This window comes from Balearica regulorum, chromosome 2 (genome assembly GCF_011004875.1).
Source record: "Balearica regulorum gibbericeps isolate bBalReg1 chromosome 2, bBalReg1.pri, whole genome shotgun sequence".
Lineage (NCBI taxonomy): Eukaryota > Metazoa > Chordata > Aves > Gruiformes > Gruidae > Balearica > Balearica regulorum.
The window spans coordinates 150,466,818-150,484,532 of NC_046185.1; the positions used below are offsets into that span (position 1 = coordinate 150,466,818).

Sequence of the window (17,715 nt, forward strand, 5' to 3'; positions counted from 1 at the left end):
AGAGTTCTAGTCTGCCTAGTTCTTCCACACACTGAGCTGTTCCATAGCTTTGATCATGCTGAATACAATATATTTTGCTTTCCTCATATTCCAAGAAGACTCCTAGGCCTATCTGGGTACAATCTCCGGCGCTTTTTTGTCCCTAATTTACAATGTTGTGAAAACAAAATGTCCTTTTGAGCCTGGACTGATCATACTATCACAGTCACAATAATAAAAGAAAACACTACTCATGATTACAGCCAATTTCACTGCATCTAGACTCATTGTTAACAATGACTGTGGAAAAAGATAGGCTCCTGTCCCTGGAAAACCACTTTTTTTTAACGGATGACTGTAGGTCCCATCCAAAACCTCTTAAAATGTTTCTCGCAACATGTCAAATTGGCAAACTTGAGAAGACACTAACTTTTTTTGTAGGATGGCAATCAAGCCTTTCCTTCAGATATTCTTCTCCCTCCATTAACACAAAATCAGGAAACATTCAGAAGACAAAGCCAACAATATCCAATATATGTATACCCTATTTTTGGGTGCCCAAACTTTGAGATAATCATCTCATTAGTGAAGACTGTTGCTAAGCAGAGCTAGAAAGTGGCTCATATAAAATGAAATAATTAAAAATTGGTAGTATAAGAGTCATCCTGATTTTCCATTCTGGAGCTCTTTTGCCTCCCTCAGAAAGTGTGGTTTAGATTACATTGTTTACTCTGTCTTGCTTTAAAGGGCATTTTACACCAAAAATATGATAATATCACAGTCCTGGAGGACGAGTACTGCAAGGTATTTCCCTGCCTTGCTGTGGAAATGACCAAACACCATCAAAGTTGTGGCATGACAGAAGAAATCTGAGAAATCTCTTTGGTAGTCTGTACTCTCTTCTTAGAAATTAACATGTAGTAAATTTGGGTTGTTGCTCCTAACTTCAGATAGTAATGCAAACCTACAACATGCAGTCCAATCATGAGCACAGTTTAGAGAGATCTATAGGAACATTCAATTATAAAGATAACTACTTATCTGTGGGAAGCAGAAAGCCCAGTATTCTTCCACTTCATAGACGGTTCTAATTTCTTCTTGTCAATGGATCTCCTTCTTGCTGCAGAACTTTTCACTTTCTCACATACACTCTTTTCTGTAAAATCATAAAGGTTCTGGGATTGGCCAGAGACCTTGGCATCAACTGCTTCCATACACTGATAATTCTTCTCATGTGTTGGTTCTTTAAAAAAATTATATTCCTAATAAAAGAAGGAGACATGGTTTGTCAGTCATATTGCTATATGAATAATGCATATTAAACCAGTAAGTTATAAGCACAATTCCAGGATGCTGTGCTTAAAAACTGTATGTAGTAAATGTATAATAAGTTTAAAGAATGAAACATTAACCTGGAAAGTAGCTGTTACCATGTGCAAATTAAAGTTTTTCAAGTAAATGAACTAGCTAAATTTGGAGCTTCCTGAACATACTTGAATATTGGGTGTTGTTCAATTTCTAATATATTAAATAATTTGTGACACAAGCACATTTATAGAACCTAATTCCAAATGAGTTTTAAGATCTGGAATTGCAAAGTCAGTCATTTTGCTTTCAATGGATGATTTATATAAAAATTATTTCCCTGCATAAAGGATTTACAAAAAATTCCCACAAAAAAATTATGAACATAAAACCGAAAATAGGCTATGATAAACCACTAGACTTCAGTTCCAAGTAATTTAATTTGATATAGTTTAGAATTAATATAAACACATTCCATTTCAGTTTTTTCATCTTCTGTCTCTCAGGACAAAGCATTGTTGAACAAGTCACATACAAGAATGGCGCTGAGTGGCACCTACCAATCCTTCAGCTGTCTGTGTCTACTACCATGGCTGATCAAAAATACCCAGAACAGAAAGGACTCTTGTCAACTCTTCTTCTCTGTTGGAACATATTCAATTTTTACAGGAAAGACAGCATACGAGCATTACATTATTATTATTATTGCAGCTGTCTCTACCATATAGGTGAAGACATTCCTTTATGTATCTGATTCAAGGCGGTTTTAAGGAGACTGTCACAGTATGATCTGTTTTCAACTAGTCCCTGATGTGAATCGGCTGTTCCAGGATTGCTGACCCAACTGTCTAATCATAAACTAACTCATGCCAATTCTCTCATTCTGAAAATGTACTCTAGACAAGACAATTTAACACACAATAAACCAGACAAATCATAGGGGAATTGACGTTGTAGCTTGACCAGCTAAGCACAAGTTAAAAAGTATGTTTCCTACAGCACTACACGCCAACACACCAATTCTAAATGTTAGCTTAAACAGGGCCAAGAAGATATTACAAAAGTTAATTGGTTTTGCAATATATGTGTATGCAATGAGTTTTTTGAAGCTCTACTCAGAAAATGAATCAAAACTATTTCCAGTCATAATTTATTTGATGTAGGCAACCTTGGAAATACAGCTTTTCTCTGCTTTTCCAGAGTTCTAGAGTAGAGAAGGTTTTCCGTCAAATACAAATGCTCTGCAGCTCTCCTATATTAACTTGTTTCAATTCTCATTTTAGAATGCAGAATGTACTAAACAAGCTCTTCAGCAAGGCAATATGATATGATACTCCTAAATCATTCAAATGGTGTAATTTGTACTCTTCAGCATAGACTTTTTTACACAGTCAGGGAATACTAACTGATTTATATAACAATTGAAGGGAAACAGGAAAAATTCTATTTATTTACTCTTATTTAATAAGTGTACACATTTCTTGAATAGCTACAGTATCTTTATAAGATCAGAAAACCAGTAAATAAAGGTATATTATCTCTATTATCGATATTAACATTAATCTATATTAACATTTAGGATTAGAATGGTAAAAATTACTAAAATATTACCCTATTTTACCTTTCATGACCATCAAATTAAGCCAAATCACTTTGAAAATACATTAAATCATTAATTATGTCTAAAAACACTAATATTTTCACATTTATGAAATGTAAACCAATATGTAGATATAAAATTAAAAAAATACTTGCCTATGGGATAAATATAACACATTTTAGAACTTTTTGCACTTTCAAACAGAACAAATTGAATTCCATTACTGTTAATATAAGCTACTGTAGTTATGTGTTCAACTTGAAATGTTCTGTTCTTTCAGAACTGTCAAATATCTATATCTCAAAAAAAAAAAAAAATCAGCCCTATATCCCAGAAAAAAATCAGAACTAAAGCATAACAAAATTTCCCTGTTAATGACTTCCTTCTTGCAATAATTAAAATTGCATATAAATAACCATAATAAAACTTTTGATAAGTTTTAGCCTGTAACGAATTTTACTACCAAGTTATTAATCTGTTATAACTACACTAGAAAACTGAAAAAAAAAAGAGGTTTTTATTAGGAATGATGAAATAACTAAAATTGTAGTGGCACTGTGTGATTCCAGCAAATATATAGCTCTATACAAAAGCCAAAACAGTTGCATTTTACAGTGGCTGAAGCAACACATAGTGTGTAAGCTGGATGCTTAACTCTCAGCTCTGATATTTAAATCAGGCAGTTCTCATAAAAAAGTTGGGCTATTATTTATATTTGGGTTACAAAGAATGAAGATAAAAATTCAAGTGGTTTTGATCACAGAAAAATATTGTCCTAAAAAAAGTTGACCTTTTCTGTGAGGATATCGTATTTCCCTTCTTTAACATTTCCAGTGCTCCATAAAGAATAACACTAGAAGATGAGCAAAATTTTTTTATGCAAAATTAGAAGCTGACCTCACATGTTGGATCAAACCTCATAATAAGGTACAATAGAACAATACATGAAATAGTGTATTATTTGCTGTTTATGAAAGGAACATATTTAGTAGAAACTGAAACAAATCCAAAGAAAAATAGCAAAAGCACTTGGATCTTTAAAATTCATTTATCACAGATTTATCATTGAACATAAATGTTCAGCCAGGTTTATAATGTAATTCTTACCAATGTACAATGTACGTTTGTACAAAGTAGAATATACATCCCGTATCAGTAAATACATACCTGTTTAGACATATTTTCTACAAATCTAGGTGATCTCTCCCTTAAAAATGTGACAATATCTTTATATACATCACTTTTTCTTTCATAGTCAATGTCATCTTTACCCTTTAGTTGACCCTTAAAAAAAGAATAAATTTAAAATTATTAATAGCATTGCCTTACACAGGTAACTTAAACTGTGTCATAAAATAGTGCTAAAGTGCACAGAGGTCATACTGTAATAAATTAGGTACAGAAGTATCATGGTCAGCAGAGTCCATCAAACTTCAATAATGCTTTGTAAAGATGCATGGATCATCTCCATGGATCCCAACAGATAATCAAGATCTCACATAGAATTCTGCAAGTCATTACTATCAGTTAATTGTACTGTGTGTAGTTCCACTGAAAAGAATGTTCGGCTTCTGGCAACCAACCAATATGAACTTCCAATGCAGTACGACAGATGCCTAAAAGGATCAGAAAATAATGTGACCTGGCTAGCCTAAGTTTTATGAACTTCATCCATTAAAAATGTGCTAAGTCAGAATTTCCCTGGGTTTTTTAACTCTGAGGAAATCAATTTGTGGAGTTATGCCTGATGGACATCAGTCTCTCTTAAAAATGAATGTAAGAGCTTTGGTCACTGCTTAACGCACATAAGGGACTATTATGCCTAAATAAAACCTATTTGTAAGGAAAGAGGTAACCAAAATGAAAAGTAAAAGAGATAATTTCTAAAAAGCTTCCACTGAAAGAAGAACTGCTTATTATTTATAAAAAGACAAAAGCAAGCTGTTAGCCACACACAATAATATTACACCTCAGATCAAGAGCAATGAGGCACAAGAGAGGCATCTAGTCCCACAGTACCTTTAAATAGGAACAGTATGAAGGACGGTTAAGGCACATTTAAAGACTAAACAAACACTGCTAGCAAAAAGTGCAGAATACACTAGTATAAAACTTACAGAAAATGCACTCAAAACATATGGGAAGACTAGCATACATTTATTACTGTGTCTTCTCCTTCTGTACCAATAAACTAACTCTGCAGGTCTTACAGCCTCAATACCACTACCCTAAACCTGATGGATTTTTGATTTTAGCACATAAAAATATGTATTACTCCATGGAATCCTTTATTATTACTTACTCCATTTAAAAACACTCCTGCTGTGCTGCAAGTGATATACAAAGGATCAGTGTCATGTGGTTTGATGACTAAATAACAAATTTCTCCATGCACTTGTCTCCAGGGAGGAGCTCGGCATCCATTAGAGAACGTGTAATCTGTAACCAATTAGCAATAGTGTTTTCATCCAGTTTAAAAGTATTTTTTAATAGTTATGCTTGATGATTAATATAACAAGTATACAAATAAAATTCCCCCCAAAATACCTTACTCTTAAGAATACATACTCAGTTAACAATTAATCATGCAAAGCTCTGTGACCCATGGCCTGATCCAGCTAAGAACTGCAACTGTGCTTAGTACTTCTCAGTATCAGGGACTCGGTTTACTTCCTCTACTTCCACTGAAGAAATTCATATGATTGGAGATTATTTGTATAACTAAAGGCTGAAGAACAGCATTCTATATCTGAAAATAGGTCTTACTTTACTTTATAACTTTAAAGTAGAAATAAACACTTTAAATTCATGACTGAAATTAATTTACCAAATTTCACATAGAAGCCAAGTACTTTAATAAGGGTGTATATATATATATATATGTGAGCTATGATAGATCTGCACCTGATGTATATTCCAGTGATTCCAGTACTGTATCTTCTCCTTTCCCAGAAAAATTCTTGAGAAGATTCACTTCATTATTTATACCAGCTGGATTTAGTCTTACATCTCTGCAATTAATAGAAAAAGGTCTAAAATGTATTCATCAAAAGGGCGTACTCAGAGAAATGAAAAGAGAATATTATATGATTTTTTTTCTTTTACATTTAGTCTTAACAGTAGCAACAAAAATCTGGAAATTGTTTTTCTTAATTTTATCTGTTAGTTTAGTGAAATCTTAGTTCCATAGCTAAGATGAGGTCCTTGTAACTACAAAACAGACTCAATGTAATACTTAATACGCTTCCATGAAGAAATAAATATTTCCTTGAAAATATTTAACTGTAACTTTGTTGTTTGTACAAATGATTTCAATTTGCTACCAAAACGCAAAACATATGCAATAAAAAAACCCCACCCTTGCAGGCACAGACTCGCATACTCACACCTACAGCAAAATTTTCAGGAAAAAAAAAAAAAGTTTTTTCAATAACTTAGTGAACACTGAAAGTTATTTCAATAAATTTCTTTATGCCACACCAAAAGCACATGTGCATTGAAACCAATCTGATTTAACAATAAAACAAAAAAATGCACTGGCTGACATGCTTAGTTTCCATTTGAAATGCACTTACTGTGAAATCTGTTTCAAAGAACTATTAAGTAGTTGCAAATCCAGCTGATGAAGACGACGACTGATTTTCATTCTCGTCTCTGTTTCAGGGTCATCATTTTTTTTCACCTTGTCAAGTAAATGCAACATGGACATATCTCCTCCTTCAACAGTCCCATATTCTGGGCCAAGAATTTTCACTATAGGATCTCTGTTAGCTGTAAACATGAAACAGAATCATATATTGTTAAAAATGATCAGGCAAGACAAATACTTTTTATCTGAATTGCTAAATAATTTCAATCTACAATAAGAACTTTAATAATATGCATAGTTATTCATCAAATATTACTGTATGATGTACTGTCTCATATCCCTCTGTTGTAATTTGAAATGCACTTTCAAAAATATGAAAACATTAACAACAAAAAGAAATTTTTCATAACAAATAAAATTGCTTTCCACAACAAAGACTGAGCTTTATTCAACCAAGAGGTAAATATTAAATAGTTCCCTTTATCAACAGCCCCCTTTCCAGAAGATATGCCTGAGTGATGATCACTAAAACAGGAAATCAATGGGTTTAACTCACTGAAAATTTATCATTTTGGAAATATGACTTAGTGTTAAAGAACATCTTTAAAGTTTTCTAGCAGTATTCCCAATGGCCCCATTACTTCCTCAGCTATGCCAGCTGTTCTTTTTGGTAAACAATGACATAACTGCATGTCAATGGGTTTTACAAAAACATTTTCCTCTGTTCCTGAAAATGAAGTCCCATGAATCTGTGAACGCCTCTGCATGATACCCTGTCCATATTATTCTTCTCTATTATTCATGGTTGATCACTGTCACTGACAGGACCCTGGATTAGATGGATCTGAAGTTTGATCCAGTATAAGCATTTATATTTTAGTACTGGAGATGCAATTTCTACTAATATTACCAAAGAATATTACTGATCTCTTCTACCTCGAATGGGAGGAGGATATCCACTTTAGTATATCAAGAGTCTTCTTGTCAATTTGAAAATCTCAGACTTGAATATGACAAGTAAAAGTATTTGTACCTATATTTTAAAAGCCATTGTGAGAAGGACCTGGAAGTGCTCACTGTGAACCTTGTGCAAGTAAGAATGTCTAAAGCATGTAAGTTTTTCTTTGGCTATTTTTTAAGGATGTAACATTTTAAAAGAGGATTAAACTATAATCATAGGAAAAAAACTGCTATTAGCCTCCAATAAGACATTCTTTTTCATAAATTTAAACCTACTATCTGTTGAAATAGCTGGGGTATTACTCAGTATACATGAATTTGTATATGAGATTCAACACTTCTATTTTAACTTTATTCTAGATTTCTCTGTTATTGATTTCAGTGAAAATAAAAGAAGAAATAGAAACTTCATTAATGTCTGGATCAGCACCTTTAGCCACCTTCATGAATCAACACTTTCTTACATACATAAATGAAGGTATGCCTTTCTTTCTTCACATTTCATAAACATGAGTTGAAGGAGAAGACACACATTTTAAGAAAGAGGAAAATTAAAAAAAAAGAAGAAAAGAAACCTTCGAGGCATGCCTGTGCTTCCTTTAACCTTTTTTCCATAGCAATTTGTAGGAAACAGGACAGCTGGTCAAAACTGCGAACTCTGAGTGTTGATGCCGTGAGGAGAAGCAATGGCTGGCCATCTTTACCTTTGGCTTCAGACTGAACGGTTGCTCCACTAGAAAAATTAAATTATATCTTTTTAAAATAAGAATTTTAATAAATGGCAAATTTCAGAGAAGAATCTTGAATGTTATTCAAGCTTCACATGATAAAGCATATACAATTTCTTTAAACTTCAGAAAACTTCTCAGGTAAAACCAATTTATTCACTGCAAATCAGGAGATGGAGACACCTGAAGGACGCTCTGATGCTGTGGGAAGCGTGCACTGGAGCAGGCTAATGGCAAGACCTGTGGCCCCGTGGAGAGAGGAGCCCAGGCTGGAGCAGGTTTGCTGGCAGGACTTGTGACCCTGTGGGGGACCCATGCTGGAGCAGTCTGTTCCTGAAGGTCTGCACCCCGTGGAAGGGACCCACGCTGGAGCAGTTCATGAAGAACTGCAGCCTGTGGGAAAGACTCACATTGGAGAAGTTGGTGGAGGACTGTCTCCCATGGGAGGGACCCCACGCTTGATCAGGGGAAGAGTGTGAGGAGGAAGGAGCATCAGAGATAACATGTAATGAGCGGACTGCAACCCTCATTCCCCATCCCCCTGTGCCACTTGTTGGGGAGGACACAGAGAAAATCAGGAGTGAAGCTAAGCTTGGGAAGAAGGGAGGGGTGGGGGGGATGTGTTTTAAGATTTGCTTTTATTTCTCATTATCCTACTCTGACTTTTGATTGGCAATGAATTACATTAATATCCTTGAGTAGAGTCTGGTTTGCCCGTGACAATAACCGGTGAGTGAACTCCCTGTCCTTATCTTGACCCATGAGCCTTTCATCATATTTTCTCCCCCCATCCATCTGAGGAGGGGAAGTGATACAGCAGCTTTGGTGGGCACCTGGCAGCAGCCAAGGTGAACCCAGCACACAGGAGCCACTCCTAGCACTAACAGAAGTCACAGGGTTAATCACTGTTAGATGCATGTTATAAAAAGTTTTAGGAATAGACACTGCATGTTGTATAAATCACTAACTAAACAGGTCTGTATCACAACCAAGATAATAGCCTCAAACGCTCAAAAACCCTACAAATTTTAACTCAAAATTTTCAATACATGTCAGTAAAAAACCACCCATTTCAGCCTCCCAAATACACTATGGCTTTCTTTATGCTAAATGAGCAGTTTTGCTTCATATTTCACCTTCAAAACACATTGCAATTCAGACTTACTTGATCTCATAACCCTCTCCGAATACTGAGCAATCCAATTGTGTTTTCCACTCAAGGGGCTCTCTGAAGACAAACACTGCTTCCTGAGGATGTCTAGTGCTGAAGTCATCCACAAACTTAATAATTTGATTTAAAAGAGATTCATTCAAAGGGGTGATTTCGAGTGTGCCAGTTCCAGAACCAGCAGCAGTCCACTGAGCTGCTCTTGCCAGTGCCGCTCCCATGGTCTCAACTAGTATCAAAGATGCACACCTTAGCAAAGAAACACAGAGAATGACTAAACCGAGCTCAAATGATAAAGGCAACATGCTGTAGATGCTATAATTTGAAATAAACGTATCTATGAATGATGAGATTCTTTTACCTTGTTTTTTTCATCCTGATTAATTAATACCTGGTGCTATTAGACACTCAGGGAGCTGACCGCAGAAGGGCTCTGTTATGGCTGTAACAAGAGGCTCTCAGGTTCTCCTTTGTAAAGTCAATGCCACTGTTAAAAGCCGTTGTGCAGGGGGGACAGGCACATACAACCCTCAGCAATGGCGCCCTCAGAAGCCTTCTTTGAACGGAGGAAAAAAGGGGGGTATCGGACCGCCCGTGAAACCTGGCGGGGCCGAGAGCCACCGAAGTGAGGCGGGCGCGGAGCGCCCTTGGCCCTGTGGAGAGCCCTGGGCGCCCGGCATGGCGCCGGCCTACCCGCGCTCCCCGGGGTGCCCGGGGCAGAGGCTGCCCGGGGGACAGGTTGGGGTCAGGGCTGCTCTGGGGGGCGGGAGGGATCCTGGAGACCGGTGGTAGTGTAGAGTCCCCCAGGGACGCAGGGAGCCGGGCGGATGGATGCCCCTCACCGCCCACCCTCATACCTTGCCCCGGGTGAGCCGCGCCGGACCCCGCCATCGCTGCTTGGCAGCGGCCGGCGGCGTTGCTATGGGGACGGGGCCCGGCGGCAGCCGTTACCGGGAGAAGCGGGTAAACACAAGCGGCGCCCGGCGGTAGGGAAGGGCCGCTGCCGCCTCGTTGGAGGTGCAGCCTGGTGTGGCGGCCGCGGGTGCAGGCCCCGGAGGGTGATACCCAGAGGGGAAGGCCGAAGGTGTTGAACTCCGGAGCGACGGGTGGTTGCAGCTACGGCGGCACCCCGTCATCCACAGCGTCCCTCAACGTCTGGTGGGGTCGGGGCACCTCAACAGGGCTTGCACTGTGGAAAACAGACATTGCTGAGCGGGAAAGGGGGCTGGGGGCGTGTGGTAGTTGGTGCCACTCGGGAGGCTTGTGAGCAAGGTGGTGGGCAATGGTTTGTGGAGCAAGTGAAGCCAAGGCTAAAGCGGTAGGGCAGTTCTCATTAGAAAGTAAGAGGAGCTATATTAAAAATAATTAAACGGGTTCTATGGTTTTGGTGTGGAATTAAATAATGTAGTGATTAGAGTTACTTTACACCAGAGTTTAAAGGAAGACCGCCTTCTTTTTAGCTTGAATTTTAGCCAATATAGCTTAAACCTCTCACTAGCTTTCAGTCATTACAAGAAAAGAGCTTTAATTCATAAGGTTAACATTGACCAGTTTTAGTTCTTCAGGCAGCATGACAGATTATGCTTGAAATGCTTTTTGTTAAAATGTAATGTAAATTCGTGTTTCTTGAAAGAAGTAAAGGAAATCCTTGTCTTTAAATTGGAGAGACATGGATTTGATGGATGGACCACGCAGTGGATAAGGAATTGGCTGGATGGTCACACTCAAAGAGTTGTGGTCAACGGCTCAATGTCCAAGTGGAGAACGGCGACAAGTGGTGTTCCTCAGGGGTCGGTACTGGGACCGGCACTGTTCAACATCTTTGTCGGCGACATGGACAGTGGGATCGAGTGCACCCTCAGCAAGTTTGCCGATCACACCAAGCTGTGTGGTGGGGTCGACACGCTGGAGGGAAGGGATGCCATCCAGAGAGACCTTGACAAGCTGGAGAGGTGGGCCAGTGCGAACCGCATGAAGTTCAACAAGGCCAAGTGCAAGGTCCTGCACGTGGGTCGGCGCAATCCCAAGCACAACTACAGGCTGGGTGGGGAATGGATTGAAAGCAGCCCTGAGGAGAAGGACTTGGGGGTGTTGATTGATGAGAAACTCAACATGAGCCGGCACACTCATGCCGGCCATGCGCTTGCAGCCCAGAAAGCCAACCGTGTCCTGGGCTGCATCAAAAGAGGTCTGACCAGCAGGTCGAGGGAGGTGATCCTGCCCCTCTACTCCACTCTTGTGAGACCCCACCTGGAGTACTGCGTCCAGCTCTGGGGGCCCCAGTACAGGAGAGACATGGAGCTGTTGGAGAGAGTCCAGAGGAGGGCCACGAAGCTGATCGGAGGGCTGGAGCACCTCTCCTATGAGGACAGGCTGAGAGAGTTGGGGTTGTTCAGCCTGGAGAGAAGGCAGCTCCGGGGAGATCTAATTGTGGCTTTCCAGTACCTGAAGGGGCCTACAGGAAAGCTGGAGAGGGACTGTTTATCAGGGAGTGTAGTGACAGGACAAGGGGTAATGGGTTTAAGCTGAAGGAAGGTCGATTTAGATTAGATGTTAGAAAGACATTCTTTACTGTGAGGGTGGTGAGGCCCTGGAACAGGTTGCCCAGAGAGGTTGTGGATGCCCCATCCCTGGAAGTGTTTAAGACCAGGTTGGATGAGGCTTTGGGCAACGTGGTCTAGTGGAGGCTGTCCCTGCCCACAGCAGGGGGGTTGGAACTAGATGATCTTTAAGGTCCCTTCCAACCCAAACCATTCTGTGATTCTATGATTCTATGAAAAGTGTACGGGCAGTGCCAATGAATGAAGTCCTTTCACATACTGAGGACAACACAACACTATAAACATGCAAATAAAGCACCCCAAATACAGAATGGAAATTAATACTATTTCCCCAATCCTAGTCTTGATTCATAATGTGAATGAGCCATCACTCTTGATAAATTTTTAAGTTATAAAGTTGCTACTGCACTCCCACCTGCCTGTCTCCTCTTTTGTACCACTGGGCTAATTAAGAACTATATTCTCTCACTTCCCTTCCCACCTGTAAATCCCCCTCAGTTCAATTATCTGGGTCCACCAAAATACGTATCAGATGATAAAAAATGGACTTAGATTTGACCCAGGACGAAATGGTTACCTGTTACACACTAGCTGTGGTTAGGAAGCTACGTTCAGCTTTCCGGTATAAATGTCCTTCTGAAGGCATAGGAAAATAATCCTTTCAAGGACAGTCCAACAGAAGTATCAAGCTGTCCCAACACCATAGAATTAATGTAGCCAAGAGTTATTTTACTAACTGAGAACTCAGCTGGGTAAGAAAACTCTAATAATAAGGAAGGTCATGGAATGTATGCGGTATGTATCTCAAAGAATAATGGTGTGGGATTAATACTTTTTTTTTTTTTTTCATGCAGTTGGTTGTCCACATACATTTTACTTACTAAAACTTTCAAGCAGTAACTATGGATAAGTACATGCAGTCCGTACAATAATGACTTAAGAATAGCATTGGCTTTTCTTATTTCACTCTGTAGCTTTGAGAAGATAGAAAAGGATTCATTTGATTAGGTGAAAACGAAAGAGCATTTTTAGTAAAAAGCCTGGGTAAAGGCTTAATGTAATTTCTTTTCTTTATGGACTACTGTGTATGAAGGCATTTCCAGAAAAGATTAAATCTCTTACTTTACTGAAATAATGACTATTAAAAAGTTGAATTTGATGGGCAGAAGGTGCAAACAGCAAAATGTGAAAGGGAGTAAAAGTATCCCCACCATGGGTGGTGGGGAGTGAAGACAGGGAGTTTTCACACAGAGCTGAGTATTTTAAGCAAGAAGTCGGTGGAGTAAGAAATAGAATTCCTAAATGAGATCACTCTGTTCCACTGATCAGCAAGAAGGAAAGATATTTCAGTGGTGAAGATAAATGGAATGATTTGCCCTCAAAGAATATGCATCTCCAAAGAGTATGAAGCTCCATAAAAGGAGTTTTGCTAACTAGCTTAGGGTTCATTATCAGTGGAAATTCCAGTGGGCACAGATAAGTCAAAAAAATGAAAAAGCCGAACACATCCTGCAAGCCAGCAGCAAGGAATGCTGCTGGGATCTGGTATTAGAAGCTAAAGGGCTATGGATGGTCTAAAGGCTGGAGGTGCTTTTCTGCTTTTTTCTTTGTGGTGGGCAAATACTGAGTTTGTAGCTCAGCTGTGCTCATAGGAAGATTGCTTTAACTCTTCTGAAGGCTAGAAACCATCTGATTTAATTTCTAATCTCAATCTGTATGACTAGTTTGTGTCTATTTGTTCTTGCACCAACACTAGTCCTTTACCTTTTCTTCAATGGCTACTTTTCCTCAGATTTTATACCCAGCTTCTGAGTTGGATTATTTTCTCTTAGACTTCACTTTGCTAGGCTAAACAAGTTTAGTTCCTCTAGTCTCAGCCTGCAAGTTGTTTCTCTTACCATCTTAGTATCCTTTATGTGCCTGTGTTCCAGTGTGAGCTTGTTTTTCTTAAGTAGATTTGACACTATTTGTTAGGTTGTTTCACCAGGACCCATTACCATGGCATTAATAGTCTTCATCTCTTTTGGAATTTCCTCAACTACTACCTTCTAGGATTGCATTTGTTTTTCAGATGATATTAGGGATTGCTGTCACATTGCAATTGAATAATACAACCAATTTTTAATCCATTACTTTTATTTTCAGCTGATGAGTTTGTAGCTTTCTGCAGGATTTAAGCATATAGTATTGCAGTTTGCCCTTCTAAAATCAAATTCCATTTCTAAAGAAAAAAACCTGCAGCACGCAGTCTCTATCTTTTGGTCCCTATCCTCATCATCATTCCGAAGTAATTTTTGAACCTGAACAAATTCGAACCATATTTCACAGAGGGTTTTTGAAATAAATAATCTTCTACAAGTTTTGTAAAACCTGAGGTAGTTGAATTGAGGGGAAAGCAAAATTGATGCTCTTGCTGAGGTAAAGACAGGCATATGAACTGCAGATCATGTTCTGTAGCAACCACATGTTTTGTTCATGCTGTGCTGGCTAATTAGAACATGAGTAACCTCAGCTTTGCCCAGTGGGTGTTTTATGGAGAAGGTGGACAGCAGAAGATTAAGGGAAAAAGCACGTAATTCCATAAGAAATCAGATCTCGTTACTTTTGCTGCTCGTGAACTCTTTCCTGACTTTCAAGATTGATGAGAAGGTTAGCAAGCCTAGGGCAGAGTTTGTGAGTGCAGGGACTTCTAGGTGGTGCCTGTTCACACACAAGCACTGGGCTGTGCCTACCCTACACCTCACTGGGTTCTGTGAACTGCATTCTTCAATGCCAAAACTCTTCACTCATTCCCTTATGTGATATGAACTATTTCTGTTCCTGCTGTCTGCTCATAGTGTCTGAGCTCTGTAGTCTTTTGCATGTTTTCAGACACGTATTGGCTGTAGCAAGTCATGACTGCGGTTACTGCATTGGTAGTTAAGCTCTGGGTGATTCCCTTGGTTGCGTTCGCTTGTCTTGCTGGATGACAAGAAGTCATGCCTTCTTACATCAGCTGTCGCTGAAAAATAAGCACTTAGGAACTCCTTCACTTAGCCAGACTGTAGGATATTTAATACCACCTTTTGCTTTCACCAGATGTGATTGATCAATGCTATTAATACCTCCTAGCACAAGAGCATAAATGGATATCTTAGAAAATGTTGTCTGAAAGCTAAAGTGTTAAGTAATCACTTAAAGAATTATGAAAGTATTCTCTTGGTGACTCAAAATCAGCATGCAAAAACTTCCAGGCAATAAAGTCATAATGTATTCTCAAAAGCAGTTTACTCAGGAACTGAGTACACCCAGGGATGGCATTTGCACCATGTTTGGCTAATTCTATAAATTAGTAGTAGTACATTTATGTACTAGTGACTTTTTACTGTAACTTATTTTTGGTTTTTAATGTAAAAGACATTTCATAAAACAGTAGGTGAAATGCTTGCCTGAGCGTAGTCAAAGATGAGATCATTTGTTACTGGCACAAAGAAATGGGGAATATGAAAAATTTGTTAACATGGAGAGAAGAGCAATTGGAAATTTTTTTTACAATCTCAAAGTTGCAGCCAGAATGTGTAAGCAATTTTTCTTGTATATTTTTCCTCACATTATTGTACAATAGGGTGTAGATTATTACTGTTAAAGTAGAACAGTAACACAAGTTGTAAAAAACAGTTGTAGAGGCTTACATAAAATATAAAAGCCATTCAAGGTAAATAATACCAGCTATTCTTTCTGCAAATACCAGTTTAGCTGATTGGCTTCATGGGCAGTTTGCCAGGCAAGTTGAAAATCAAGAGAAAACAAGATAATATTTGTTGATTTTCTTTTATTATTCATTAGCTTGCTTTTCTTGCAAAATGTACATATTTTTAGCATTCACAGACCAAACAAAAGTCCCACTGTTTTGGTTAGAAGAGCTTAGCTAGAGAAATAAAATATCCAGTTGTGCTGCATTTATTTCATTTTGTATCAGTAGAAGTGCCATATTTATTTAGGTGCCTACAGTTGTTAACAAATATTTTTTATGCATCTTAAATTCTTGCAATCCATTGTTAGTTTGTTGTTTGTATTTTTTAAATTAGGGAGCAATTAAATTAGGAGTTTTGTGGAAAGGCAGGGTTTCAGCTCAAGAGGTGACCTACATGAGAATGTAAAAAAGAGGGAGAGGACATGATGAATCTGTTGAGGTCTTTTCTTTAAACATGATTTTATGGAAAACAATGTTCAAAACCTAATCCTTAGAAAGCAAACAAGTACTCAGTTTTCACTGAGGCTCTGATTTCTGTGTTGTGATCTCCTACTTACCTCTTGTTTTCTGAGTAATTATATGCTTCAAAAAATGCCACATGACCTGAAGTGAGTTTTTTTAATAGATCGGGCATTGTGCAATACACTGTCTTGGCCCTAGAAATTAAAAAGTAGAAAAGACCATTTTTCAAGTGGGACTCAATGCAAGGGACAAAGAGGTATGCAATGTTGTGCATGGGTGTCTGGCAAAGAGACAGTTACTTCAAAAATCTTCAAGGAAAATAAAGCAGGACAATATTTTGGTTAATAAGTTATAGATTAACAGTATCTGGATATTTATTTTCTGAACGATGACAATAACAGAGATTCTGCTGTTCTTTTTTAGAAATGGCTTCCAGATGGGAATCATAGTTTACAGTCCAAGATTGAATGTGATTTAATAAGTTTTTATCAGTAAAGAATATAATATTTCAGAATATGAACTGCGTTACTAGACTGTACTTCCCTCTCTTTGTAGATAGATGTTTATTTCCTTTTGTTCATTTCTGTTTACTACTGCCCAGGTCTTTTCAATATTTCTGAGTGTAATTTGGAAGAAATAATCAGTATGGTGTAATAACCAGAGGACTGTGACTATGTCATAATAATATTTGGAGTACCAGGTTAGAAGACTGTGATTTTTAAAGGTGTAGTAAATTAATTCATATGTTTTCTTTGTAACATCAGAACGAGATACAGATCAGGTTATCAGGGGCCTTAACATGGTGGGATATCTTTTCAGTAAATCTTAGGCTGTTTTTCCTGGGTTTGTAATACTTTAGTGGGGGATAAATACATTCAAGGATTTTTCTTTTGAATTCCTACATTATCTTTCTGCATCTTCAACCTCAATTACTTCTTCATGTAATATTTTGTCTTGAAATTTCTGCTATTAAAATATGTGTACATAATAACACTGAAAGAGAAAACTTCAGAGAAGGATATTCTGGAGTAGAGTTATTTAAGTATTTGAATAAATTTGGAATTGTTTTAAAATGCTGACTTTTACAGGAGGAATCACCAAAGTACTGACTCCATTAGCCACCTTAATTTGTTCATTTTCTGATTGATTCTTCCCTGCATAAAACATTTATATTTTACTTATATTTTTCCAGGGAGAAAGAACAGCTCTGCATTTTTGATGTTTATATAAAATGCTTTTTCTAGAACTAGTTAATTATTCTGACCTTAATAGTATAGCAATTCAGTATTCATAGAAGCTACATAATGTCTTTTAAAACTTGCTCGTTGGTTAGTTGAATTAGTTTTATGAGTGAATTACAACTACAAAGTTAATACAGTTTCTGTACAGCCATCAAAAAGATACAGAAGGCTTCAATCTAAATCAGGCATTCTAATTTATATTATAAAAAATAATGGAACTTCAATAGCGATGCTTTTCTCCAAAGTAGTAGAGATTTCATTAAAACAAAACAAAGCAAAACCAACAGAATATTTATCCAAAATAGTGTGTGCCAAGTGGAGTGGACAAAGTGGTAACCCTGCAAATTAGAGCACCTTACTCTAAGTCAGAGATATTCAGAACCACTTTT

The 17,715-nt window shown here is 38.0% G+C and overlaps 1 protein-coding gene across 1 annotated transcript in view; it reads right to left on the reverse strand.

The window, feature by feature from the left end:
- Positions 1-9,881, reverse strand: part of ODAD2 (outer dynein arm docking complex subunit 2) — an 86,348-nt gene extending 76,467 nt beyond the window's left edge. Inside the window, exons 1-8 of the mRNA XM_075747155.1 lie at positions 9,691-9,881; positions 9,327-9,578; positions 8,009-8,166; positions 6,460-6,655; positions 5,789-5,895; positions 5,187-5,323; positions 4,052-4,168; positions 1,021-1,241 (exon numbers count right to left, since the gene is read on the reverse strand). Coding sequence (XP_075603270.1) covers positions 1,021-1,241; positions 4,052-4,168; positions 5,187-5,323; positions 5,789-5,895; positions 6,460-6,655; positions 8,009-8,166; positions 9,327-9,578; positions 9,691-9,704 — 1,202 coding nt within the window. The 5' untranslated portion in view covers positions 9,705-9,881. The remainder of the gene's footprint in view (positions 1-1,020; positions 1,242-4,051; positions 4,169-5,186; positions 5,324-5,788; positions 5,896-6,459; positions 6,656-8,008; positions 8,167-9,326; positions 9,579-9,690) is intronic.
- Positions 9,882-17,715: the final 7,834 nt, after the last annotated feature.